Source organism: Camelus ferus, chromosome 1 (genome assembly GCF_009834535.1).
Source record: "Camelus ferus isolate YT-003-E chromosome 1, BCGSAC_Cfer_1.0, whole genome shotgun sequence".
Classification (NCBI taxonomy): domain Eukaryota; kingdom Metazoa; phylum Chordata; class Mammalia; order Artiodactyla; family Camelidae; genus Camelus; species Camelus ferus.
In genome coordinates this window covers 39,068,375-39,095,499 of record NC_045696.1, presented here as the reverse complement: position 1 = coordinate 39,095,499, position 27,125 = coordinate 39,068,375, and the positions used below count along the sequence as shown (strand labels likewise).

Genomic DNA, 27,125 nt, shown 5'->3' with positions numbered 1-27,125 from the left:
TATTGAGTAAAACAAGGGTCACTTGCACACCATCTCTGCGATAACGTCGACAATCTGATAACCACGGCGGCCACTAAGTGACCATTGGGCTGGTTACGCTGGACAAAGGGATCTTCTATATTTATTTTCTAGATTTATTCTGAACTTAATCAATTCTAAATTTATATGTGAGTTGTCGTAAGTGTGACACGTTCTGCTGCCTGCTTCCCAGGCCAGACCATTCATTCTACTCAGTCCACAGTGTACCTGAAATACAGCTTAGTTATAATGATAAAAGAGCAGAAAACTGTTCTTGCAATTCTGATAACCCCATAAAATAGAAAAGCATAACATTTATAAATAAGTTACTGGTCTCTGGGAAAAAGTGGTTTTCGTAAGCACAGTGGTTTTTAACCTTTTAAGGGGATGGGGACTCCTTTAAGAATCTGGTTAAAGCAGTGAATCCCCTCCACCCTAGCTTTCCTATGGGGAAAAAATGTACTGTAAAATAGAATTTTGCAGTTTCAGGAAATTCATATAATTTGAAGTACTGTTCTTGAAGTGTAGATGAAGGACACCTGTATTGTAAGTGTGACGGCAGTTGTGGTTTGGGGCAGTTCTGAGAGACCTTTGGTAACACTTAGGAGGGTTGCTTCTCTTACAACTCAAGTGTGGTCTGTGGCCCAGAAGCAGCATCATTACCTGTGAGCTTGTTAGAGATGCAGACTCTCAAGCCCCACCTGACATCTAGGTGCCCAGGGGGATGTGTGTGCCCGTGAAAGCCAGAGGGAGGAGTGCTGTGTTAGAGGTTAATGACGTAGCTATTTGTTGTGTCTTATGTTAGTTAAAAAGTTACAACTTTTGAAAGGCTTGGGATATAACTATATTTACTCTTCATTTTTCAGCTCCTAATTAGTTTCTTGTTTTATTTTTTAATGGGAGGTTTCTGGTAAAGTGTCAATTTTTAGCAATAAGCTGAGGTTGGAAGTAAGGTGGCCCAGGTGCTTGAGGAAGACTTGGGAGCAAGCTACTTCTTGCTTCAGCCACCAGGTGGCACCACTGTCCCCAGTGGCCTGGAAAGCAGCCCTTGGTAGTTCTAGGTCAAGTGTTTTTAACTCAGTGCATCTAATTAGAGTTGGGACCTGGTGCTGATTAAAGCCAAATATAAGATTTCGACTTTGCTTTGTCAATGGCCATAGGCTAAAACTGACTCGGAACTGCTGAGGCCATTGAATTGTTTAATTTGGGATAATTATACCTCCTAGTAAGTAATGCATTCTGTGACTTAGTGCTTGTGTACAGGAGAAACATGCTTTCCTTTCTGTGAATGTGATCTGAGTGGTGTTTGAGGCTGAGTCATATCTTGGAAGAAGTGGTGTTGGCTTCCTGCTGAATCTTATCCTGGAGGAAATGGCCTTGGCTGAGGAAGAGTCCGTGTGCTTGTTGTGTGTGCACTCCTGACGCCGGCACTGGGAAACCCAAACACGTGTGTTTTGTCCTTTTGGCAGGTTTGCGGCTCCTTGCAGCGTTGTGCTGAAGACAATGCCGAAGAAAGCGAAGCCTGCAGCAAATGGGCAGGAAGAGGGGCCTGTTCCCTGTAAGCAGGTGAAGGTGGAGGTGGCCGGGGGGCCTTCCCCTTTGAACTTTGACAGCCCCAGTGGCCTCTTTGAAAGTTTAATCTCTCCTGTCAAGGCAGAGACTTTTTTCCAGGAATTCTGGGAGCAGAAGCCCCTTCTCATCCAGAGAGATGACCTAGCGCTGGCCACATATTACCAGTCCCTGTTCAGGCTCTCAGACCTGAAGAGCCTGTGCCGCCAGGGTGTGTACTACGGGAGGGATGTCAACGTCTGCCGCTGTGTCAGTGGGAAGAAAAAGGTTTTAAATAAAGATGGCAAAGTGCACTTCCTTCAGCTGAGAAAAGACTTCGACCAGAAAAGGGCAACAATTCAGTTTCACCAACCTCAGAGATTCAAGGTAATGGGTCTCCGCAGTGCAGGGGCCTCATCTGTATTGAAGCACTAACACTTGGCCGCTGATCAGCTCAGGGGTTTGATCATGATTAGCCTCCTGCCATCAGTTGAGTTTGAGAAGCGGTAGCACCTGTCTGGTCTTCAGATGCACTCCAGCTTCAGTGATGTTTGTGTTCCCTTTTGGCTAAACAGGATCTCTAACAGCTTGGGGTGGACATGGCTTCGTGTCACTGAGCTGCAAAAATTAAATTATATTGCAAGTTTATAAAGTTTGTTAAAGTGACATGACAGCTCCAGGAGCATCTCCGTGGGCTGGTGTATGTTTTGCTATATGGTAGGCATCTCTGTTTGGTTTGTCCCATCACTATGATTTAAGGCATGATAGCATCAAGGTGATCATTTTCTTCATGAAGTTGCCTCCCTCTGCTGCCTCCATTTGCCAAATCAGAGGCTTTGGAGCAGTGACCAGAACACATAGCAGCTGCATGTTGAAGAAAGAGACTTCACCCTTCTTAAGAGCCACCTGGCTCAGGGGCAGGGCCCTGGAACTGCTGCTGGGGGCAGTCATAGGTGGACGGTAGCTTTGATTTGCCAGTTGGAAAGACTGGCTAACTTTTCTTTATTCTCCATCAGTGGTTGACATTTGAGGAATAATTTGCACCCCACCCTCCGCCCCGTGCTCATTTTTTGTGTTTGTAAAACGTAGACCTAGGATGAGCTAATCTGCTCTCACAGAGGTCTGAAATCTTTATGTGACAGGTAGCCCAGAGCAACTGAGGGCCTGTTCTTAGGTAAAAGTTTATGCCCCTTCAGAAATCCCCTTCTGTGACCCGTGGCTGAATTGCCCCGTCAGCACGGGAGGAGGGGGAGAGCAGTGCGTGAAGTCCCACATCGAGGGGCTGGGTTCTGGCTGTGTGGCTCCCAGGGCCTTGTCACCAGCTACCAGGAATGCCTCTCATGACTGAATTCGAGGTGCCTTGTTAGATCCGTTAGGCCTCACTCGTCTCGTGAATGCCTTTCCCTTTTTTGTCCACAGCCTCCTGAACCTGTTTGTACTCTTGCATAAAGTAAAAGTATTCTGAAACTTTTCAGTACAAGTCCTCACTCCAGATATTCCATCTCATGCAGCCCTGAGCAGTTGAAATGCCCCTGCAATGCCAGCCTTTTGGCCCTAGCACCCAAAAGGAATTTATGAATCACTTGCCAGACCAAGTGGTGATTTGCATTCAGAAAATATGGACAACAGGGTACTTCGCTCTGAGCTAGTCTTTGACTCTACTTGGCTAGAATCAGTACTTTTTTTTTTAAGAGTGGTTTTTCAACGCCTAAGAACTATGACTGGAAAAGACCGGTGGGGTTGATTACATGTAATTTGGTTGCAGACCAGCGGGAAGTTATTGTTTGGTGTGTGTGGGGGGGTCCTCTGCGGCTGTCGTTTCTGTGCTTCAGAATCATCCTGGGCTCTCTGCTCATCTGCTTAAGCGCTGCACATTCCTCCTCCCCAATTTCCAGTGGCCGAACGCATTCCCTGTGCCCTGTTGACTCAGCTCTTAGCTGTGTTCATTAAAGCAGGAAGGATGCACTTTCCCAGTCTCCAGTCCGCCCCCAGGCCAGACGAGAGTGCTTCCTGTTTGTTTTCTCTCTCCACCACCAGGACCTGAGAAACCTGTCAGCTGCAGGAGCTCACCCGCTTGCTGGGTTCTAAGTACTCTGTTATGTGGTGATTTCGTGTTGCGTGTGTGTGTTTACTAGTGGACGTAGCACTCTCAGGATAGAGAAAGTCTGGAGCAGTTCCTCACTGGCCAGGGTGAGAGACTGTCAGAGTGAACAGTCAGCCCTTTCTTTATCTGGTCCCAGAATGTGCACAGCTTATGCTAGTTAGTCTGGAAATGAACAACCTAGAGGTTGTTGCCCATCTGCTTTGTGTGATCTGTATATCAAAAGTCCACTTGAATTTACCAAATACTTAACACGTGTGTTCACTGTCAGTCTTTGCAGCAGACATTTGAAATCATTAGAGCAGTCGCTGTGGTCTCCGTTGAAGTTCACAAATGGGACTTCGATAGCTACTAAGGAAGGACTTCTGACTCCAGATTTAGGGCATTTTCCTAACCATATGTTTAAAGATGTTAACTGAATTACAGTAGGGCTTTTGGCATGCTTGTTTTTGCTTTTCTTTAGGCATGAACGTGGGCTTCTGGGCTTAGCCGTTGCATTCGGCTTTGATTCTGCTGGTAGGTCAGTGGAGAGAGGAGGTGCTCCTCCCTCGCTTTCCCATTGTCCTGGGGTCCTCCTTGGCATCTCCAGACATAGCTGGGAGACAGGAGTTAAAGGAGACAGATTTCAGTAGCCTTGTTTTTGCCTAAGTCAGCTCTGGTGAAACTGTAACATTTGTATACTGCTTTGCATTTTAGATAGGATCTGAGATGAGTTTTATGCTGTTCCCCACCATCTTAGGCTGGGAGTCTTCACTTTTACAAACAGAGAAGGTGAAGTCACCTAGCTTGTAACTACAGCTTGGACTGACGTGGTTTGACTCCAGATCTCTTTCTAGTGGACCACACTTGCCAGATTCGGAAGCTAGAGGTCCGAGAGAAAAACTGTACAAAGGATAGGGTTTTCAGTAACCTTTAAGAAGAAAAGAGACGTGTACGCCTCAATTCCAGACCCAGAAGCTTGAGTTAGGAGCCATAAAGGTCACTCAAGGTTCTGAGACACCACTAGGGCCATCAGAGGAGGCTGGGGGTGGGGAGAAGGGAAGCAGGGAGAGAGAAGCTGGTTCCAGTTACTGTATAAATGGAATTACAGAGCCAGGTATCCATTAGGCTGCTTGGGAGATCTGCTAACTCTTTGGAGCTATTCAGATGCCATTAGATTATTATCCTTCCTGTGCTAAATAGAATCCCTGAGATGCAGAGTAGCCAGGTGGCCTATATAAAGATGTCTCGCAAAGCTTCTTTCATGCTGACCCAGGTCTTCCCCACTTGGTATTTGTAATACTGCAGATTTTTCTTTTCACTCCAGTGGCAGGATTGACTCCCAAGCCGTGGTCATTGGTTTCCTTAGCAAATATTTAAATACTTCAACGTCTTCTGAGTGCCAGGCACTGGACATTCATATGCTTGAAACGTGGGGCCCCACAGTGTTCTTTGTAGGTGACTCTTCTCTAAGACAGTCCCCTGGAGAGGCCGTGTGGAGTCGTGGCGAAGGTGTGGGCTCTGCAGCCAGGCTGCGTGGATTTGAATCCAAGAGAGAGTTGCTGGGAGAGGGGTAGAACTACAGTGTGAAGTAAAGCCCTCGGAGATAGTGCCTGGCCTGTGGGAAGTGCTGGCACCCACGTGGCCAGGTTGGACCTCTCTGCTCCTCACCTGCCTTGGGAAGATCAGTTTCTCCCTCGCAGGGGTGGTGGCTCCTCTCTGGGTCAGGCCCTGGGGAGCTGACGAGGGCCGGAGGGAGGGAGCATGACTCACCTCCGAGCCCCCTTCTCCATCTGTACCCTCTTCCTAAGCTGTCATTTCTGCTCCCATTACTCTAATACCAGTGCTGTGTGGGCTGGTCTCCAAGTGTAAATCCCAGCCCTTACAGCTTGCCGGAACTTCAGACTTCGCCAGCCAGAGGCTTCCTTAAAAATGTCTCCACATGGGGGTCTTAGCAGCTCAGACTTAACTTTTCTGAGGTACAGCTTTTCTGTTTTCTCCCTGAAAACTTGTTCTTTAGCAAATCTCCCATTTCAGTGGAACTAGGAGCTAACCAACTGCCTCAGTCAAAAGCCCAAGAGTATTTGTCTGTCCCCTCTCACACCCCTTTGTAGCTGGGCCATCAGGGGTCCTGTCAGTGCTGCTTCTAGAGCACATCTCAGCATTGCTGCTCATCTCTCCTGTAATCAAGCAGACCCCTCCCCCATATCCTCTGCTGTAGCTCCTCTCTGAATTACCCAGATAACAGTATCGGATGCACATTTCCTGAGTTGTTTTGCAGATGCTAAAACCACCACCAAATGGGAGAAGTTAACTACTTGATAATCATGGGCACATAACCCCCAGACCTACTGGCACCTAAAGATTAATACTGTTAACCCCTGTGACACCGCCCTGTTACCTCACCATCGCCCATCACAGAATTGTGCACCAGCTGATCACATACCCTGGGACTGCCCACGTCACCTTTAAGAATGCTTTGCTGAAACCCTTCAGGGAGTCGGGGTTTTAGAGCAGGAACCACCCATACTCTTTGTATTAGCGCCTTTGTAGTAAACCCTGTGCTTTCCTTCACCACCACTCGGTGCCAGTAGATTGGCTTTACTGCGCATGTGCGGGCAGCGGGCAGACCCAAGTTTGGTTCAGTGACACCACCACTCTGGTCACTTCCCCCTTACGCTGCTGCCTTAGTAGCTTCCTGATTGCCCTCTCTCACTTTTCTACCATCCATTCTCCACACCGTAGCCGGAGGGAACTCTTATAAACGAGAATTGGGCCATATCTTTGTCCTGTTTAAAATCCTTCGTGACTCCCTGTTGCCTGCCTCGCTGTTGCCTTGTTTATCTGCCACCTCTTCTCTGCTGTGCTGCGCTGCACGGAAGGGTCCTGAGGGCAGAGGTGCTGGCTCGGTCACGGCTGAATTCCCGGTGTCTGGAACATAGCAGCTGTGCATTAAAGACTTGCTGAGTAAATAGGATCATGTTCTCCTCTTACTTCTAATGTATTTTTCACCTCTTCCTCCTCCACCTTTCTTTCCCTTTTTTTTAAGGATGAGCTTTGGAGGATCCAGGAGAAGCTGGAATGCTACTTTGGCTCCTTGGTTGGCTCAAATGTGTACATGACGCCTGCAGGAGCTCAAGGCCTGCCGCCCCATTATGATGATGTCGAGGTGAGAGGGGAGGAAACTGCTGGGCTCCGGGAGGAGGGAGTTGCTGCCAGGTCAGGGGGTCGTAGGGTTCAGCTCAGCTCACCAGCTGGGTCTCGCCCACTCTTCCTGTGCGGGCTCTGGAGAGCTAGACCTCCCTCACTTCAGTGAGGGGCCAAAATTAATCCCACCAAACTGGTTTCCTGCTCCTTCGGAAAGGGGAGAAATTATTTCCTAATAGAAAAAGCCACACATTCTTATGAAGCAGGTATTTATTGAATTTATCTACAGAAAAGTGTGATTGGCCTTTTTCCTTAATTTCACAACGTATGGTCTTTAATAAGGTGGGGTCACAAGTAATCCTTCCATCTGCTTTCATTTTGTCCTTTTTCTGTAACTGCCAAAAATATATATATTTTTTCCATTTGTGAAAATCTTGTGGAAGCTCGAATGAAGGTCATGGTTTCACTTAAGCCCTGGCACCTTGACAAGTGTTGATTTCACTCTCATGTGGCTGCCAAAAAAAGTTAACTCTTTGGCTTAGGTATTTTGTAATTTTATTTTTGTACTAATACAATGTGTGAACATAGAGTTATTAGTTAGAAAAAACCTGTTTTTTCCTCCTTTGAGAGCAATTTGATATCAAGACGTTTTCCAAAAGTTTTTTTTTAAATTTTTTAACAGAACTTTAAAATATCTTTGGTTGAATGAAGAATTAAAAAACTTGAAGTTTTCCTCTGTGCCAGGGATTATAGTCAGGATTTTAGACACCCAGTAGTATCTGAAGCTTGGCTTTTCCATCAGAGATTATAGGCTTTCTGCTGTCTGATAGGAGATTTAAGGGGATGTGATAGTGGGCTGGATGGTGGAATATAAAGAACTCTTGTGAGGCTTTATGAAAGTGAAAAGAATGAATAGTCTTCCAGTGTCAGGGTTCATGATGACCTGGTTTTAAAAGTGATTACTGGTAGTGGTAACTTGTATTTTAGTGTGGAGTGAAATGCATCTGTGACCTTTCATTTTTATTTTTCATCTGAGATTTGTAATTTGTCTAAGCCCCGGGAGGGGAGACGCTAGGAGCACTTTGCCTGTGAGCCGTCAGGAGGCTCCCTGACACTCCCGGGCCCTGGGCTCCGCAGGTCTTCATCCTGCAGCTGGAGGGAGAGAAGCACTGGCGCCTGTACCGCCCGACGGTGCCCCTGGCGCGGGAGTACAGCGTGGAGGCCGAGGACAGGATCGGGAGGCCGGCACAGGAGTTTACACTGAAGGTACGGGCTGCCGTGGTGCGTGCCTCTCCGGCGAGGAGTTTGGCTTGAAGGTTAGCATTTGTGTCCTGGTCCCCTGGGAACGTATCCAAGAGACTGTGGGCGGGTGGCTCTCATTCCACGTAGCTGGTGCGGGGAGCTTCTGAGGGAGCCCTGGTGGTCGGTACTCGTGGAAGTGAGCTGAGCAAATGTTGGATTCATTTTCCATACCACCTGTCTCCGAATATAATCCAAGTTCGACAGGAATGAAGTATGGATTCAGTGACCGCTGACTTCTCTAGAGTAAATGTGGAAGGCACGGCCTTGGCAGCTTCACCAGGTCCGAGACAGTGGTCAGTGCTGGGTCGTAGGTCACCTAGGCAGCCCACGGCCGGGGACTCCTTAGCTTTTTTGTAGGTAAAATTCCAGTTTGATCCCTTTTGCTTGTGCTTGTGCTTGTGTGGTAGACTGTCCGCGCGCCCTTCCCTTCCCCGCATACAGTCACCAGAATAGTCACCCTGCAGGCTCTGGGGAGACCTGTGCTGGATGGAGCATGTGCTGGCCTGTTGGCACCTGCTGCTGAGACAGCATGTCTTTGAGCTGTTAGCCTGGGTGGGATCAGAGCCAAACCCCGCAGGTGAGGCTGCTGCGAAGAAATCTTAGAGAAATAAGAACAGCTGCATAATTAAACTTTATACCTTTTCCTACAAAACTTCGATTTAATTTCCTTCAGTGGTAAAAGGATAATAGTTGATTCAAACCATTCCAAAGATTCTAAGTCACCTGGTAGACTTGCACAGGGCTATTGTTTTTGTATTTCTTGTGTCTTAAAGTTGTAATTAGTATCTAATTCTCGCTCACTGCCTTGTGGCTCTTTCTTGATTGTAAAATCTTTGCCTGCCTGCCGTAGCTGGGAGAAACAATCTCCCTTTTTAGGATGGGTGTCCGTGTCATAGGGGACTTGAATAAATACAACAGTAAAGGTACCCTTTTTTTTTTTATGCTCTTGGTCAGCGGTCAGCAAACTGGCCTAGTTGCCACCTGGACCATGTGGCCCACAAACCACAGTTATTATCTGGCCCTTTTCAGGAAGAGCCGGCCCTGCTCTTGGCTGATTGTTTTTAAGCCAAAGACTAAGCCATCCATGGTCTCTGAGGCCAGGGCTGGGCTCCTCAGGCTGACATCTGGCCCCTTGCCCTGCCCGAGAAGGTCGGGCTGCATGGTGGTCCTCGAGGTGTGGGGCTTGGAGGAGGCAGAGCAGTGCCCACTGGTCGTAACACCCATCCTGATCACAGTTCACGAGATAAGTTCTGAGTCTTCTGGAATGAGAAAGACAGCACTGTGTCCTGCAACATTTTTCAAGTTGTATGTTGATTGACTTTTTAATCAGTGAAATTCTTCTAATGAAATCTGGCATAAATGCCCAATATATGAAATAGAAAAGCTGAGTCGCTCTGGGCAGGGGTGGGTGTGGTGGCTGCAGTGGGAGGCCTGGAGCCCTCCTCACCCTTTCCTTCCTGCTCCAGCAGCAGCCTGGCTGGTATGTCCGCCAAACATGGGGTCTCGGGGCGAGGACCACCCCTGTAATGGTATCGTGTCTCCGTGGCTTGGGGACTAACAAACCTGGGTTTGAATTCAGCTGCTGTCATTTGCAAGCTGCATGTCCTTGGGCAAGTTATTGATCTCAGTTTTGATTTCTTCTTTATTAAAATGGACATCATAATGCTGACCTTGTAGGTGGTAAGGATTTTAAAATGTTACTTTGATGCTTCCTTTATAGTGAAATTCCTTGGGCAAGATGGCTGTGTGTCATTTTATTGCTGCTTACCAGATTACCACAAACTCAATGGCTCGGAGCAACACAAGTGTATTATCTTGTTCTGCAGTTCAGAAGTCCTGGGGTTTCACTTGGCTGAAATCAAGGTGTCAGCAGGATTGTGTTCGTTCTGGAGGCTTTAGGGGAAATTTTATTTCCTTGTCTCTTCCAGCTTCAGAGGCCACCTGCGCCCAGTGGCTCATGGCCCTTTCCTCCGTCTTCAAAGCCAGCACCGAGGAGCTTGGTCTTTCTCTTGCTGCACTCTCTGGTTCTCTCTTCCAATACCGTCCTCCACTTTTAAGGATCCTTGTGGTTACATTGGGCCTTCCCGGTAATCCCGAATAATCTTCCCATCAGCACCCTTAATTCCATTTGCAGCCTTGAGTTACCTTGTCCATGTAACCTACCTATTCATAGGTGGCAGGGATTAGGAGGTAGACATTTTTGGGGACCCTGCCACAATGCCTTGTCTTCCTTTCCTTTTCTCTCCTGCTCTTGGGAACCCCTCCCAGCAGGCTTTCCTCCCCACCATTCCTCTAGAACTACTCTCCAGGTCACTTCTACCTTGTCAGGTGGTCAGCTCTGAACCCCATCTCAGTCTGCCTGTCATCAGTGTTTGACACAGTGGTCACCCCCGCCTTCTTCACTGGCTTCTAGGGTGCAACCCTCTCCTGGTCCTCTCACCACCTTACTGAGCGGCTTCTTCATCCCCTTTACTGTCTTGTCCTCAGTCGTCCCACCTTTGTTAGTTAGGATATAGGGCTCGTTTCCTGGACTTCTTTGATGAGTCAGCATTCCCTCCCAAGGTTTCAAACACCCTCTACAGTGATGTATTTTAAATGCTGTGTTAGATCTCTAGCCCCCATCTCTAAGCTCCAGACTCATAATCCATCTGCCCACTCTATGTCTCCCCTGGAAAGGTAGAAGATGCCATAACTTTAATATTCCCCCAACCAAAATCCCATGTCCCACCCGGTCCCCAGCCTCCTTCTTCATGCAAATGTGTCTCCATTTTTCTGGTTGTTCAGGACAAAATTCTTAGACACATGTATACAAAAGCTTCCTATCTGGTGTCCCCTTTGCAGACTTTCTGACATAACAAGCATACTGATCCTTTTATGATCCTGTGCACCCTTTGCCCAGACCTCCAGTGACTTTCTATTAAACACAGAATAAAAACCAAAGTCCTTGAAATGGTCCAGAAGACCCTGTAATGTCCTCTGCTGCCTGCTCACCTTCCCTCCCTGCCCCTCATTCCCACCTGCACTCACTGTCCTGCCACACTGGCCTACCTATGTCCCTCAGCCTGCCAGACACCTTCTAGCCTCAGGACCTTTGCACTTGCTCTTTCCTCCAGCTGAATCCTTTCTCCCTAGGTAGTCACATGGCTGGCTCGCTCATTTCCTTAAGTCTCTACCAACATGTCACCTTAGCCGAGTAAGGTTTAATGGACCATCCTGGGGTAAAATAGCACCTCTTACTCCAGGCATACCCTGCCCCCGGTTCCAGGAGCATCATTTCCCTCCTCCATCGAATTCACCACTTGACATTATTTGCTGCTTTATTTCATCCCTCTTGCCTCACTAGACTGTCTTGATTGTGTTTATTGTCTCTTCTCCCTTCTCAGGTGTTTGTCTTCTCTTCTGGAATGTGCTGCATCAGAGCAGGTCTTTGTTTTGTTCGATGCTCTTTCCCCGGTGCCTAGCATGGTGCCTGGGCAGGGAAGGGCTCATCACATGTTTGTGGGATGAGTGAATGAATGAATGGATGAAATACATGTGAGAGCCTCATTCAAGGCCTGGCACGCAGCCTCTCCCATATAATGGGTGTGATTATGAGTAATGCATTTATTAAATTGAAGTACTAGTTTCCCTGTCAGTTTGGTGTCATTCAGGGCACATGAGCCACCAAGATAGCACTTATGAATACATATATTATTGTGTATTATTTCTTGCTCTAAGGCAAATCTTAACATTTCAAAAAAAAAAGTTTTTATCTGATATTTCTTGAGCTCTTCCTCCAGGGCCCATGCTCCTAACCAGTGAGGCAGACCACTTCCCATGGTTGCAGAGAGGAGCTGAGTGACTCTCACAATTCCCTCTCCTCTTCTGAGGCAACTGCCCTGCTGTGTGTTTTCCATCTGGGTGGGATGAGGGAGGAGATGGCTCCAGGACGGGAGTGATTTGGGGAGAATATTTCTGTTCACTGGCTTGGGAGAGGAATAGGACAGGGTGGAGGAGGCTCACTGGCCCAGGACAGTGACTGATCTGTAGTTACGTCTAGTGTTTGGGTTCAAGTGAAGGGTTACAGGGGTTTTCATCCGTTCTTCCAAATGTCTCTTGAGCCTCTGTTGTGTGCTGGGTGCTTTAGTGGTTTAGGCCCTGCGGAGACAAGGTGGACATAGACTCTGCTTTTAAGAGCTCACAGGTAATATCAAGGGCTGGCAGGTAAAGTCATAATTATAACACAGCCACGTGCCATCATTGCTCCAAGAGCTTTGGGTACAGTGTCTCCTTTCATCCTCAAAGTCACCCTGTGAGGTTTGGGGCAACCGCCTCTATTTCACACGTAAAGGAACTGAGGCTTTGGGAGGTCAGGTACTTTGGGGGTCACAGCCAGTGGGTGCAGCTCCTCCTCACTGCTCCACGGAAGGGTGCGGGGTACAGAGCAGGCTCCTGGGCACAGGGTATCACCTCCTTGATCCCTGGATCAGGGTGGGGTGGTTTCTGGTGAATCTGGTCTCAGCTTGTGAATAAAGAAAGTGACCTGAGGTGCTGGAAGCCCCTCCAGGATTGGGCTTCATGGTGACAGGCTCACAGACACAGCTGAGCTAGACCAGCAGGCACTGCTGAGCCCAGCATGCAGACCATGGCTTGATCACCAGGCAGAGGTATCTAGGGTGCAGATCTGACACTCACAGCCTGCATTTGTCTCTTTAAAATGTAGAGGAATGAGAAGACAGCCCTTGCTCTAACTCCCTCCCCCTTTTCTCCTTCTTCCTGTAGCCGGGAGACCTGCTGTACTTCCCCAGGGGGACCATTCATCAGGCAGACACTCCCCCGGGGCTGGCGCACTCCACTCACGTGACCATCAGCACCTACCAGGGCAGGTGAGCGCCCCTCTCCCGGCCTTGTCCCCCTACAGCTCCTCCGGGCAGCCACGGTCAGGAGGCGGTGGTGGGGAGTTGGCCGCCTCTTTACTGCTTATCTAGCCCTGCGTTTTCAGGCATCCCCCGGTGACTTTGTATCCCTTCAGTGTCCTACCTGTGCCCTTGACCCGTCTGGGTATCGTCCTGGAACGTCACGAACCTGACTCTACAGAATGCTGGGACTTGCCCAAGTAAAGGCTCTCGGGGTTTGGGAAGACAGAACCTTAGTTGTGGGTGTGGCGGTGTGTTTGTGATGCCAGGCTGGGCTATAGTAGTCTTTCTCCTTAAAAAATTTTTTTATTGCAGTAAAATATTTATAACATAGAATATGCCACTTTAACCATTTCTAAGTGTCCATTTTGGTAACATTAATTACACACACAGTGTTGTACAACCATCACCACCATCTGCTTCCAGAACACTTTCATCACCCCAGACAGAAACTCTGTATCCATTGAAACCTCTGGGTCTCTTTTAAGGTTTCCATCTTTTATAGTTCATGAAATTAAAATCAGAAAGGAAGTCTGGAACAAGGAGTCCTAAAAGCACATGTGCTGAAAACAGTTCCAATTAAAACCATGTTCCAGTCGGGTGAGTGCCTGGTCACGTGACAGGACCTGGCTGCAGTGCCCTGGGAGTGATTTCCTGACAGCAGCCACCTTGCTGGTCCAGGTCCCATTAAAAGCTTAATTTACTCATCATGCAGGGGCTAGACCTTGTGCTGGTTGCTGGGATTGTAGGCACTGGACTGGAGGGGCTTTGAGAGAACTTACACTCTGGAAGTGGTGGGGAGGGTGTGCATAGTTACCAGACAGTGTGATATATTCCATCATAGGTGTGCGGAGGGGACCCTGGGAGCACAGAGCAATGCTCTTAGCTCAGCTGGGGCATCAGGGAAGGCTTCAGAAATGACACCTGAGCTGAGGGAGATTTATGAGGAAGTAGAGGTGGGTCAGAAGGGCAGAGCAGGGGAGGCCATTCCAGCCCAAGGGACAGCAAGTCCCCTCTGACTTCAGAGCTGGAGCTTGCAGAACAAGTGAGTAAGCCTTCCTCAGCCTCCTCATCTGGCTTTTCAGTGTGAAGTGAAGAGACTGGAGGAACCAGCTGGAGTTGGGCCTGAAGTTAGGCTCTCTTTGCCCACAGGTAGGAGCCGAAGCTTGTTTTAGGCTTCCTTTATGAAAAATGTCCGTGTCACCGTGGCTAGTTAGGTTCCTTGCATAACAAGGAGCAGAAGGTCTCTGAGTGACAGCTGAAGACAGGGGCGGTCGTAGGAGCGCGTCATAGCATGTGGGGAAGGGCAGCCGCAGGGAGGCTGGACCAGAAGTTGATTCTGGACCACACTGGCTCTGGGCCTTGGCAGCCACAGAGTTTGGCCCATGAATGCATCCTTGGGTGTCCTGCCATCACCGATACTCAGCTGTGCCCTCTTTCCCTCCTTCTCCGCCCTTTTCATTTCTCTTACTGCCACCAACTGGCTTTCTAGTAACTGGTTTTCCTTACTCAGTTTCTGTTTACTCACAACATTGGCTCATCACAAACTCTCATCAGTGCCTTCTCTGACCTCCCTTGACCTTGTTGAACCTGTTAGCTTGTGCTTCCCCTGGGTGCCTGACATGTTATTTCCCAGTCCCAGGAATGAGGATCTGGTAGGCTTTCCCTGCTCTCCCCACCCCCTGAAGTCAGTGGGGCTGGGGACCAGCTGTCTGAGTTACAGAGGATGCCCCAGGGCTGTGGGTGGGCACCAGGACCCGTGAGTCTAGGCTGGACACTGACCTGTGCCTTTGTCAGTGGGGCTGGCACTAGAATGGGACAGATGTAACTTGAGGACCGTTGCTCCCCAGAGATTTCCCCTGTGCTTTGGTCCTGGTACTCCTTAAGGCACAATGGACTTGGCCTCTCAGGGGTCATGTTGTTGGAACATTTGGTACCTGCTCTATGGGACAATGGCAGGTCGATTTGGCTGTTTTATTAAAGTGAACCCCTCAAGAGGTGTTATTCCCAAACTTTGGAAAGGCCCGAGATGCCTTCTAGAAAGAGCACAGAGCTCAGTTTAACTGTGCTTAAACCCCTCCATGAGCTACTGTTGTGTGACAGCTACCTGGGACCCCGCGAAGGACGAGCTCATTTCCTGCTGCTGGGAGGCCTGCGCGTGTCCTCCAGGTCGAAGTGCAATCAAAGGTGTGAGGTTGGGCGTAGTGTTAAATCGCACGGTGGTGAGACCACCAGGTAGGAGTGGACACCTTGGGGAAAGTGTCTCATGTGGCTTTCATCCTCTTGCCACTTTTCCAGGAGGGAAGCATAAAAGTGTTAATTTTGCTTACTGAGCGAGAAGCAAGAGTCACACTGTGAATTTCCATTTTGCATGTAGCTAACAATTTGAAATCTGCTGGTGACACAGAGGAAAATTTTGAACAGCTCAGAAATGTTGAGAGAGGGCAGCCGCACAGTGTGGGCTTCCCCTGCTGGCACACGGTTAGGATCGAGTTGAAACGCCCCGGAGAAGGCAGAGACAGCTGAACACTGACACTCATCCCGAGCTGTTACTTTGGGCCTCTGAATTCTGCCTTCTACCCCAGGAAAACCATTGCTAGAATTTAACAAGTTGCAAAATCAATTGTTTTGAAATCGTGGATGTTGGATATTTTACTGAGAAACAGTGCCCCTCTTTTTCATAAGGGACAAAGGAACATGTAGTGTTTTAACTGTTCAGACTGTCACACAGTCCGGGGAATCTTGCTGTTACCCTAAATGTATTGCTTTTGGATTTTTTGCACATAAATATTTTTTCAGGTCCTATAATGATTGAGTGTTAAAGTTTCCTGCAAAACTTTCCTCATAGGCACTGTGTTACAGTTGAAAACGTTAAAAAAAATAAATTGGTCTCTTGAACTTCCTATTTATGACAGTATGTAATTAATTTTCTGGTATCTTTACATTTGAGATAAATCCTGAATAAAGCCTAGCTTCCCACCTTTAACTTCTCATGTGACTGTCCGGAAATGGGGAGGGCAGGCAGCCTGTGATTGATGGAGGCCTTGAGTTTTCATGCTGAGTGACGTGAAATTACAGAATTCAAGGTGCCAGGGCAGGGGAGTTGGCTTGGTAGTTTGTAGCTCTGGGCTTTTAGTAGTCAGTGCTTTAGGCACATTTCTTACGCATTCCCTCTCTGTTTTCTTGGTGCGCTTTCCAGTTCATGGGGAGATTTCCTTTTGGACACCATTTCGGGGCTCGTGTTTGATACCGCGAAGGCCGACGTGGAGTTACGGGCCGGCATCCCTCGGCAGCTGCTCCTGGTGAGGAATGAAGGCAGGTGGGAAAGGAGGGGAAGCCACAGCCCAGGCCAGCTAGAGCAGTGCAGCCTCCTCGGGACCCCAGCATCCTTCTCCCCACGTGAGCCAAGCTAGCCTCCTCCCTTGCTGACCTGCCGGACTGGGTGGTGTGCAGAATGAATGGAGTGCCGCCCATCACGTGCTCCCCGAAGGACCAGGGGTGCTGTGCCGACAGCCCACTTCCTGTATTTCAGGGCGGCAGTAAAGGCAGCGGCAGGCACTATGGGGGTGCTGGCTGCATACGTGGTTGAACAAGTAACTAATGTGGCTGGGAGAACCATAGCTTCAGCAGTGATCACAAGTGAGGAGAGACCCACTGCAGAGCCTAGCCTTGCCATCTTCCTTGACTTTTCTGTCCATCCTGTTGTACCTTTGAAACAGCACGGTTAGGCTGGTTTGGAGAAGATGAGAGCATTAGTGCTGAGTTGAGCAAAGGGTGCTTTCACCGTCTGGAGCAGTCACCTTAGCGACTTCTTTTCCCAAAGGCAAAGCCGGGACTGCACCTATCTCCAGGGATCCCTCTTTCCAGGCACGCTGCTGAAAATTGACCTTTATTTTTACTCAAACAATAAGCAGCTTAAGATGAACAGTGGTTCTAAGGGTGTAGCGGGATGTTGTTTTTAAAGGAGTGATGCGATGTGCGCTGGGGGGGGGTTGCTGAGTGGACCACTCAGGAGATGTGGGGCCTGGGCAGTCCGGGCACTGGAGTCGGGGCCAGGACTCACTTCTGTTTCCAGCAGGTGGAAACCACAGCTATTGCAACAAGAAGATTAAGCGGCTTTCTGAGGATGCTTGCAGACCGGTTGGAGGGCACCGAAGAACTGCTTTCAGCCGACATGAAGAAGGATTTTGCCATGAACAGACTTCCGCCTTACTACGTGGGAGACGGAGCAGAGCTTTCAACACCAGGTGGAGCTGATTGTCTTCTTCGAGGTGGTTAGGGGCTAACATGGGGCATTTTGAGGCTTTCCTGGGTGGGCACCTCTTTAAGCTGATGGAGAGTATGCAGCATTTTGGAATTAACGTGGGCCTGTCTTTAGTGTGTTAAGGTTGGACAAGACATGCTGCTTGATGGGGAGTGAGAGCCTGTGATATTAGGTGAGAAATGTTGTGTATTTATGGCCCCTCCAGTATTCATCATCTTCAGGAAGTTTTAAGGATGTGAACATGGAAATAATCTTGTTGGAATTAACTCAGGGAGGGGATAAAATGTAGCGATCCTCAGGTGACCTGCCAGGAATGCCCATTTTCACAGATTCTCCCCAAGTCCCAGGTGACTTATTTTGTGACAAGTTGAGGCTACAGATGACATTGACAGACTTCTGTGTGGATCAGTGTCCTGGAGCAGAGGCCACCAACACCACAATCCTGTAGTCGGACACAGCTCAGCTTATTGATTTGTCATAACAGGGAAGACCACACACCACTGGGGACTGTGGGGGTATCTCAGTAAAAGGATGTTGGAAAGGATTTAGAGGACTTGGGTTTGAGTTAGGTGATTTTCAGGGAGGTTCAGGGACACAGGGCTTTGCTCTGGATTGGATGCTGTTGGGAAATGGGAGGGGTTCTGGGCTTGGGTCTCAGGTCAGGCTTCCGTGACAGCAGGGAGGAGGGGAGCGGGCTGAAGGGAGGGTTGGTAGAGGAGCAGCAGCACTCAGATCAACTAGGAGAGGGGCGAGTTCTGTCGCTTCTGTGGTTTGGATAGCGTTCTCGATTTTGTCTGAGTGTTGCACTGATGATGAAGTGGTCTTGATTTTGTCTTGATTGCTCAGTCGCAGAATTGCCTTGTTTAATGTCAGTGTTCTGTGCAGTGGCCTGTGTTTGTCGGGAGAACGTGGGGACACGGCCGTGGATGCCCAGCCGGCTCTCGGGCTGCTTCCCTCGTAGTCAGATAGAGGGAGACTTTCATTTTCACTGACTTTCATAAAAGCCTTATTCGTCACCAGTGGAGAACCACCAAGATACACGGTCTACCAGTCCCTTCTAACATGATTCTTTGGACATTTTTATTATAATCTCTGGGAGGAGTTTAAGTTTTGTTTTTGATAACATCTATTCAAAATATCACGTTTTCCCAGCATATGTTTTAATCTTCAGCAGAACAGTTTCCTGAGTGCCAGCTTATGGCCCAGGATGTTTGATCTCAGGTTCTCCTGTCTCAGCCCTCATAGTCTATAAAGTTGTGATCCCTCAACTCTTTCTGCAGCCAGATGACCCCGTAAGGCTAGTCTGTTTGCAGTGGCTGCTTTTTTCACTAAGTTAGATCCAATTTAGTTAAGAGCAGTGTTTTTCTGTGAGCTTTATTAGGTGGCTTTTGTGTGGCCTACATAGACTGAATAGTCTGCCATGGTCATGCAGCTAGTAATTGGTGGGGTGGTGCACCCTGAGCCCAGGAAGTCCTTTCATAGTCCATGTGTAGAGCAGGAAGGGGGAGAAGCCAGAGAAGTGAGTGTTCCGTGCAGAAGGCACGCTGGCCCTGTCTATGCTGTGATGGTGTGTGCTCCCGGGATACTAGTGACAGCTATTCAGTGAACTTCCCAATTTCTCTGGTTATTTATCTAACTGTGCATCTGTGTTCACTTTAAGAATGAGCTCCATTAAGGTATAAACTGTGCTTTTAGTATCGCTGTAAACTTGGGGGTAAGCAAACACTTGAGTTGGAGAGGGCGCCCCACGTGTGGCTTCAGCTGCAAATTGTTACTAAGTGTATTTTCTAAATAGTTGCCCCTGGGAACAAGCTTGAGCCTGCTGGTTCCCTCTTTTGAAGGCAGGTTTCTCTCTCTGTGGCTTTCCTAGGTGGACAGTTACCAAGGTTGGACAGCACAGTGAGACTGCAGTTTAGAGACCACGTTGTCCTCACTGTAGGACCGGATCCGGATCCATCTGTGAGTGTGCAGAGGGGAAGCGGGTTCCTCCCTTCTCAGGGCATTTCCATCACAGGCCCCAGGTTATCAGACTAACAGCACCCCTGCCCTCCTCCTTTGGGAGCCCATCTTCTCACAGCTTACCGCCGTCACTAGATCAGATTATTGCTCTTCTGGTTCCAAAGTTTCCTGCCTTTTGGGCATTTGAGGACTTGTCGTCACCCTCACAGAACCCTCCTCCTCCTTTCCCCTCATTAGTCTGGCCTCTGCCTCCTTTCGGGCCAGGTCGCCTTTGCTTAGACGGCTGCAGACCCCGTTCATGCGTCTCCCTCTCCCGGCCCTTCTCCTGTCTTGTATACAGTGCAGAGCTGTCTTTACATATGGTTTTGTTGATGTTTCTTCTAAAAAAAAATCTCTAATCTATAGATCGTATCGAGGGGAATCTACATTCTCTAACCTACCCACCTAGCACGGCAGTTCCTAAAGCTGGCTGAATATAGTCAACTGGAAAATTTTTAGAAATTCTAAATTCCTGGGCTTCATCTGGTCTATAATGTACACACAAAACCTCCCACCTCCCCATTAAACTGATAACCAGTCAATTTGAGGCATTCTATGTCAGGCCAAGGTGTTTGATCCTCGTCTGAGAGGTGACAAGGAATGACTGAAGGTTCTGGAAGAGACAATAAACTGCACGGTGTAGGGCAGATGGAGAGGGAGGGGAAGTGGAGACCATTCCGAGGCTACTATAAAGAAATGGGAGTTTTTATAGATCCCACAGCTGCTGTTTCTCAGGAAGTAATATTTACTCCATGGTGTTCATAAGTTATCAGTTTATGTATACCTGGGAGTGTCAGGTTTTTCTGATGCAAAAAGAGTGCAGGTATGATTAAAGGAAGAGTATTTCATTAGAAAGCTGATATATAAATGGTTACTTTTTCATTAAATCAACTTTCTGAAGATGCTCTGCTCTCTTAAAAAAAATGACTTAAGAGTGCTTATTTGCTACCTACAAATAGTAATCTGTGATGACGATAATGAAGTAATGTATATATCATATATTGTGTGTGAGCATATATATATCCTTATATAAGTAACTTTTTGCCAAAAGGATTCTTTAGCATTTAATAAATTTCCCTTGAGCACTGAAACTTTTTTCCTTGGTGTTGACCTATATTATTGGAAAACCCTCCTGGTATCCAAGTGATCATATTTTGGTGTTGACACTTTTTTTTTTTTTTTTAAGGATGAAACTAGAGAAAAGGTCATTTACATCTATCATTCCTTAAAGAATAAAAGAGAGACACACATGATGGGAAGTGAGGAAACAGAGGTTTGTTCCAACCTAAAATGAATGTCTTTCCTGTGATTGGGTGGTGGCTGGGAAGAATCTGTTACCTTTGATTTATGGGTAATGTGCAGTGTGGACTTAACGTTTCACAGATGACCAGCCCTTGCACGGGGATGAGTCAGTCAGCCGTTTCTGGGATGTACATCCTCATATCCCAGCTTTTAAAGATACTGGCTGAGACCTGTAGCCTTGTAGGGAAAGTGCAGTGTGACAAATGTGAAGTTCAAGTGCCTGACGTTTCTCACTGTATAAATTAGCGTGCCTTCCATGAAGTCTGAGTTTTCATATGGGAATTGGCAACTTTTATAAGTTATCTAATTACACTTTTTGTAAATAGCTTATCTGTAACAAGGTTCATCCTTGTGAAAGGCATCAAAATGATGCTGTATTGAGAATTGTAGAAAATGCCACTTGAGTGACTAAAATAGAACCTTATTGGACTAAATGGTTTATCTCTTTTCAGTCTCATGGACTTCGCTTTCCTTTATCGCACTTGGATGCACTGAAGCAAATTTGGAGCAGTTCAGCTGTTTCTGTCAAGGACCTGAAACTTACTACGGATGAGGAAAAGCACAGCCTGGTAGTGTCCCTCTGGACAGAATGTTTAATCCAAGTAGTCTAGTGCCTTCACTTAGTCTTAAATATGTCTATAGCTACTTGATTTTAAGATATTTATATAGACACGTGATTCTACAGATATGTGGGCTTTGAGCCAAGGATGAGATGAATGTAATGTTCCTCACCCGTGTGTCTCACACCTGCGTACCTTATAACACGAGACCTGCCCGATACAGGGGGTCAGTTGGCCATAAGTATTAACAGAGGCACATGGAAGAAAGAATACCAGATTACTTACTAAATGCCCCAGAAAGTGACAAAACCACACTTTCTGACAAGTTTATTTAATCCAGTGTGGTAGAAAAGGCACAGCTCTAATAAGTGTTTCATTTAAAATTAAATGTTACCTGGCTTTGTTCTTTGGAATAAACAGCTTCTTTAAAGAGCCTCACTGGCTCTGGAAAAATTTTAAACAATTAACATGAAGAAAAAGAAAATTTAACTTGGTTTTTTACAATGAAAATATACATACCTTCATGTATACACAAGCCCCCCTCCCCATTAAAATAAAGTTACTCCTATAACATAAATTTCATTAAATAATACTGCCTTACTAGTAAGAGGCCATCGCAGCTATGGGCATAAAGGGGTTTTTACAGATGTTGCTTGAAAGGTGACAAAAGAGCCTGAGATTGAAGGAAAAAAAAAGAAGCCCCAATAATATTTACATGGAAAGACCAAGTCTCTATAAAAAATACTCAAAATAGTGGGTCTTGAGTTAAAACAGCTCACTGTTATTTTATATTCTAAAGTGCATATAGGTTGATACTTTTTAAAAAATATCACTGGAGAATTTAATCTTTCTATATAAAAATAGGGCAGATGTTTTTCTGCTTTCTGGCAAAAGTTGGGGATGAAGGAAACTGTTGTCTCAATTTACGTTTAAAACCAACTGAGGAGGGCAAGGTGCTTGTGGATTGCATGGTGACTGGTGGTAACGATTACTTGTAACCAAGTCAAAGACGATGTCCTACCTGATTTTGCTTGAATGAAAGCTATTCCAAACGGGAGTAAAAAACAGTTTGTCATTTTGTAAAGTAAAATGGTATATAAGTCAAGCTCAAATACCGCTTGGTTTTGAATGTTTGAAATTTTCTTTTACTTCAGGCGAAGAAAAATTTGATCTTTTACGTGGGTGACAGAGTCTTTATACCGTGAGGGCAGATCAGGGAGGTCTCTGCTCAGGGACAGGTAAGCCTTGGTTAGAGTCTTGTCACCCAGAAGGGTGTCTTTGTTAATACTGAGAGTGCCAGGATGGCTGCATATTATTTGTGCTTTTTTAGTTTGAAGGACTGAGCAAAGAGCAGCCACAGAAAACACTCCAGTAGTTGAGCCATTTTCCTTACAAAGCTGAGGCCCCTCCCTGGGGGCAGTGACAAGTGTGAATACTTACAGTGCTTCAGTTATAAAAAGCCTCAGTAGAGAACCTTGACTATTTATCTAATACAGCAGCTTAATAGGAAGGTTTATTAAATATGTTTTCAGATATTGCTAAAAAAGTATTCACCTTTTTAAAAGTCTGACTTGACCTATAGGACCCTGCTTCCCTGTGCCTGGCGCTCATACACGCGTCTGCTAGGGGGTTAACAGCTAACACAGGATGACAGCATCACCAGCGTCTGACAACAGTCAGGACTAGGATTCCTGTTCGGTGGAGAGGAGAGGAAACAGACCTCAGGAAACTTGCTCACCAAAGCTGGAGATCAGGTGGGAATACAATCTCCCAGAAATCAGAACACGCTCTTCAGAGGAACATGGAATGACTGGCAAGAATATTTTGAGCTTTTCTATGGTTAAGAGCCACAGTCTTGTAGTTGGGGAAGAAGTTCGCTCAGTGATCCAGGAGTGTGAGGGTGAGCAGCTTCCTTTCCACGGGACGTGGTCCCTGCTCCCTGTGCTGACTCTCAGGGAGGCTGCAGGGTCTCTCACAATATTTCAATGTCCCACTTCTGTGTTTCTTCTCCCTCCAGGGGCTGATTTACAATTACATGAGTTTTGTCGTAATAATTTCCTCCTAAAATAGAAATTCCAAAAGGAAAGATCGTTTGTTCACACAGGTGCATAACAATTTCAGTTTTCACGAGCTTTTGTTTACGTCATTTGTAAAGCAGAATCTGAGGTTAAACAGGCGTAGCTCTTCTTTACCTCAAATCGTACCTTATGACTCAGACTGAAAAACTAAGAGCTGTAATAGATGCTTGCATAACCCGTGTTCCTAACAATGGGCTTCTAAGAACATGGTGCTCTGACAGCACCCTGGCTCCAAGTCAGGTACTGGGTTTTTGTTTCTACACCAAAGGTGGCTATGACTAACCCAATTAGAGCAACAGCACTGAGTAATATTGGCCCTGACCTTGCTGAATTCAAAAACAAGTTTAAATGATACCTACCATGAATTTTAATTGAGGGCTTTTAAGGACTACACAATTCACAATAGAAAGTCAGAGGTGTTTCTTTAAGAAAAAGATGACATCTTATGGTTGATGATGCTTCAAACTTAGAATTGTTCTCAGAGATCATATAGTGATTGACAGCTTTACAACTGTACTGATGAACAAAGCCTGAGGCTTTTTCTGCTTGATCCGTATATAGCGCTAATTGTTTTGTTTGTTAAAATGGCATATCTCAACTTTTTCAAGCATAATTTAAAATGACTTAATATTTCTCTTATACACAAGGACTTCTTTTACTGAGGAGGGGGTTTGGAATGTAAAATGAATATTCAAGGACACAGAACACTGGGTTTCAGCACAGGCCCACCTTTAACGTCAAGGACAAGTTGATCACTGAGGTAGGAGCTGATGGTTCCATTTTTGTTCAGTCTCCACTTCTGCCTCAACTGCCCGTGTTCAGTCCATAGGGCGACTTTAGCTCCAGGTGTGTCCCGACCACCGATCACATCAAGACATGTATTATTGGCCTAAAAGGGTCAAGAAATAAATGGGCAGAACTGTGTTGTTTGCTACAATCAGTTGGATTGGGTCCCTCTTCTTTCATGTGAACAAATCAGACATTCCATGTCTGTCTTATCTTAAAAAAGTATACAGCATAATTATAATCTCAGTCAACTTTTTGAGTCTTTATGGCTGAAGGGAGATGGTATGGAATTAATCTATAGAACTAGAGGTACTTGTTTTTAAAAGGACATCTGGATCTGACAACAGATGGTCAAGAAAAGTTTTGTTGAATTAGAATTAAATGTTGAGTCCCTGTTAGCTTATATGTATATGGTCGAGCCTGTTTTCCTGACAAAAACATCAGGTGATGTGCTAGATACTCAGACAATATCTACTTTTTTCTCATGCTTCAACAAAAATGAAAAGCACTTAAAAGAAGTAATTTACTGGTGATACAGTAAAACTGGTGTTCCATTCCCCACAGCATCAAAACTCAGTGGAAGGGTTGCACAAAAACAGACCTAAATTTTATTTTCTAAGCTTTCTTCAGAAACAGCAGCTTGCTGCTTCTATCACTGTATATTTTGACAATGAGAAGGCCTTACCATATCTGGAATCACAAAGACGGCCGATTTTATGGGCCACAGAGTGTGAGGAATGTCTCACAGAAGCACAGTGTCCAACTGGGTAGTGTCTTTTCTGATTGGTTTAAAAAAATCATTGAGGAATATCCACAGTATATTATAATCTTGCTTTGTACTTTAAAATGGAGAAACTTTTGATGTAGAAAATCTGGTTTCTGAGTCCATTTCACTTAAATGCTTCAGTAACATGTGTCAGTGTTATAATTATGCAACAGACTGTTTACAGGAAGTCGCGTTACCTTATGATGCCTTTTGATTAGGCAAGATTCTGGTTTCCAACAGAAAAAAATCCAAAGACCACAGAGTGGGGAACAGCGTCTGTGGGGCTGGTTACCTTGGATTTAAAGAGTCCTCGGCAGTAGTGCCAGATCTGAGTGTTCTTCCCACTGTATGGAGACAAGCACACAGAGGTCGCCCGTGTGTCAGCCACGTTCCCGGTGACGGTCAGGTACTCATCCTGGGCTCGGTTCTTTATCCTAATGTACACTGCAGGCTGTGGCGGGAGAAACAGAGCCATTTAGGAAAAAAAAACCTTTGAATCTGGAAGTCAGTCCTTCCAAAGGAAAGCTTGGAAGGGAAGTGAGAGGTGATGGAATTTAGCTGATTTATCAGTTTCACCCTTTAAGGAAATATGTCTAAATTAATATTTTCTATGGACAAAGCCTTAGCCCACTGAGCACACAGCTTAAATTGAACAATCTCTAGTGTATTTTTCTGAAGTATGCTGTTTTGGAAGCGTAAAAGGTGGTCATTTCATTCACTAGGACTCCATTATGGGCAAGGCAGTGGTGCAGAATTAGGGACTTGACGTGTCTTGTTTGGGATGCTGGGCTGGGAGCGGCAGGGGAGTAGGAATAAGGGCAAGGTGCTACCTACCTGTGTCTAACAACAACTCAGTAGAGACAGGACAATAATCAGACATACTGGCTTGAGCTGCGATTAAGTGCCAACTGACCGCTGTGGGTGGTGCTAAAAAACCCAGACGCTGAGGGCCCATGTAGCTCTGGTAATCTCTCTCTGTTTACATTTAGACTTTGTTGACTTTTATACTTCAAGGGAAGAACTCGGTCACAAGGGACTTCATCTCCTGGGCTTGGAATATATACAGGAAGTTTTCAAATAAAATGTTAAATCTAGGACTTGCCTCTAAGGATGAGTTATTATTTATTGAGATTTAGTGCATACTAAGCAGTGTGTTAAATGCTTTCTGGGCCACTGTGTCATCTATCAGAATTAGTGACCAGAACCACCCTTTAAGAAAGTACAATTATGACCCGCATTTTATAAATAAGGTTAACACAGATATGTAAAAGCCAGGTCTGTCTGCACCAAAACCCTCCCTCTTCACCCTGTTGCTCTAAGGCCAGTGCAGAAACATACTAGTTACTCTTAGACACAGGGTATAAGAGACTGGTTCCAAAGGTGGCAGTGACGACGGGGACACAGCACATGACTGAAGCTGCACAGAACCAGGACTTGGACTCCTGGCTTAATGTAATAAAATACAGGATGCCCAACATCCCTGCCTTGGGTCAGGTGTTAGCATCCTGACTGAAACCTCGCTAAACAGTAATAACACGTAGCCTGTTATTTAATGAGGGAGCACTGTCACTCGGGGAGACCTAAGTGCCAGGGACCTGCAACAAGGTATCAGGGTGAGGCTGCCTGTGAATATTCTGTTTTGAAACTTACGATGGATAGACACGAGGCCAGCTGAATTTTGGTAAACTGCTGTCATGTTTAGGCTTCCTAAGGAAATAAACGTTCTGACCACTTAAGTGAATGAAAGGACACTTTTTTTTAAATCTGGTAACTTAAAGCAGGTGAAAGAGGCCTCTCGTAGGCAAAATGTTTTACATGTTTCACACCACTACTTCCACATGCATAAGGCAACAGTAAGGACTTAATGTCTCTAATTCGTAAGTCTGTAAATCACATACTCCTTTAAGTCTCCCACTGCAATTATTCTTGAGGCTTCAGGACATCCTTTACTACAGTGTCCTTACCTTGTACACGCAAGGAAACAGGTGTGACCTTCACAGAGGACAGCGTTCCAATTATGTTAGGACCAAACATCACAGTTTTAATCAATTAACTCAAGCAAGGTACTAATTACCCTTATTACACACTTGTAGTCTGACTCCTCTGTAATTATACATTCAAACACTGATACGCATTACAAGTGCCTTAGTGACTTCCTAATTCCCAGCCTCAGAGAGGATCACGTGTTAATTACTCCTGAATTTCTAAACAAGAAATATGAACTAAAGCAGTGCCAACAGCCTTACCAACGAGGAAATATGACTCATAATACTGTTTTAGAAACCCAGAATCCCTTTGCTGGGTTTCAGAGCTGTGGCCGAAATAAACAAAGGGAGAATAATCTATTAGAAAATTTTGAAATTAAATGATTCCTATTCTGG

The 27,125-nt window shown here is 46.3% G+C and overlaps 2 protein-coding genes across 12 annotated transcripts in view; one reads left to right on the top strand and one right to left on the bottom strand.

The window, feature by feature from the left end:
* The window catches only part of RIOX2 (ribosomal oxygenase 2), a 29,480-nt gene extending 3,639 nt beyond the window's left edge, over window positions 1-25,841 (top strand). For 5 of the 11 annotated variants that reach the window (XM_032489884.1, XM_032489892.1, XM_032489910.1 and 2 more), the window contains exons 2-11: window positions 1,488-1,953; window positions 6,696-6,815; window positions 7,931-8,059; window positions 12,857-12,960; window positions 16,190-16,292; window positions 17,066-17,261; window positions 19,125-19,213; window positions 20,439-20,525; window positions 21,007-21,123; window positions 22,269-25,841. In XM_032489884.1, coding sequence (XP_032345775.1) covers window positions 1,522-1,953; window positions 6,696-6,815; window positions 7,931-8,059; window positions 12,857-12,960; window positions 16,190-16,292; window positions 17,066-17,261; window positions 19,125-19,213; window positions 20,439-20,525; window positions 21,007-21,123; window positions 22,269-22,319 — 1,428 coding nt within the window. In that variant the 5' untranslated portion in view covers window positions 1,488-1,521 and the 3' untranslated portion in view covers window positions 22,320-25,841. Of the gene's footprint in view, window positions 1-1,487; window positions 1,954-6,695; window positions 6,816-7,930; window positions 8,060-12,856; window positions 12,961-16,189; window positions 16,293-17,065; window positions 17,262-19,124; window positions 19,214-20,438; window positions 20,526-21,006 lie in introns of all 11 variants that reach the window. The other 6 variants (XM_032489916.1, XM_032489938.1, XM_032489921.1 and 3 more) reach the window with 6 other exon arrangements.
* CRYBG3 (crystallin beta-gamma domain containing 3) overlaps window positions 21,427-27,125 on the bottom strand; it is a 103,461-nt gene continuing 97,762 nt past the window's right edge. The window contains 3 exon segments of the mRNA XM_032489790.1: window positions 21,427-23,175; window positions 23,922-24,081; window positions 25,037-25,195. Coding sequence (XP_032345681.1) covers window positions 23,087-23,175; window positions 23,922-24,081; window positions 25,037-25,195 — 408 coding nt within the window. The 3' untranslated portion in view covers window positions 21,427-23,086.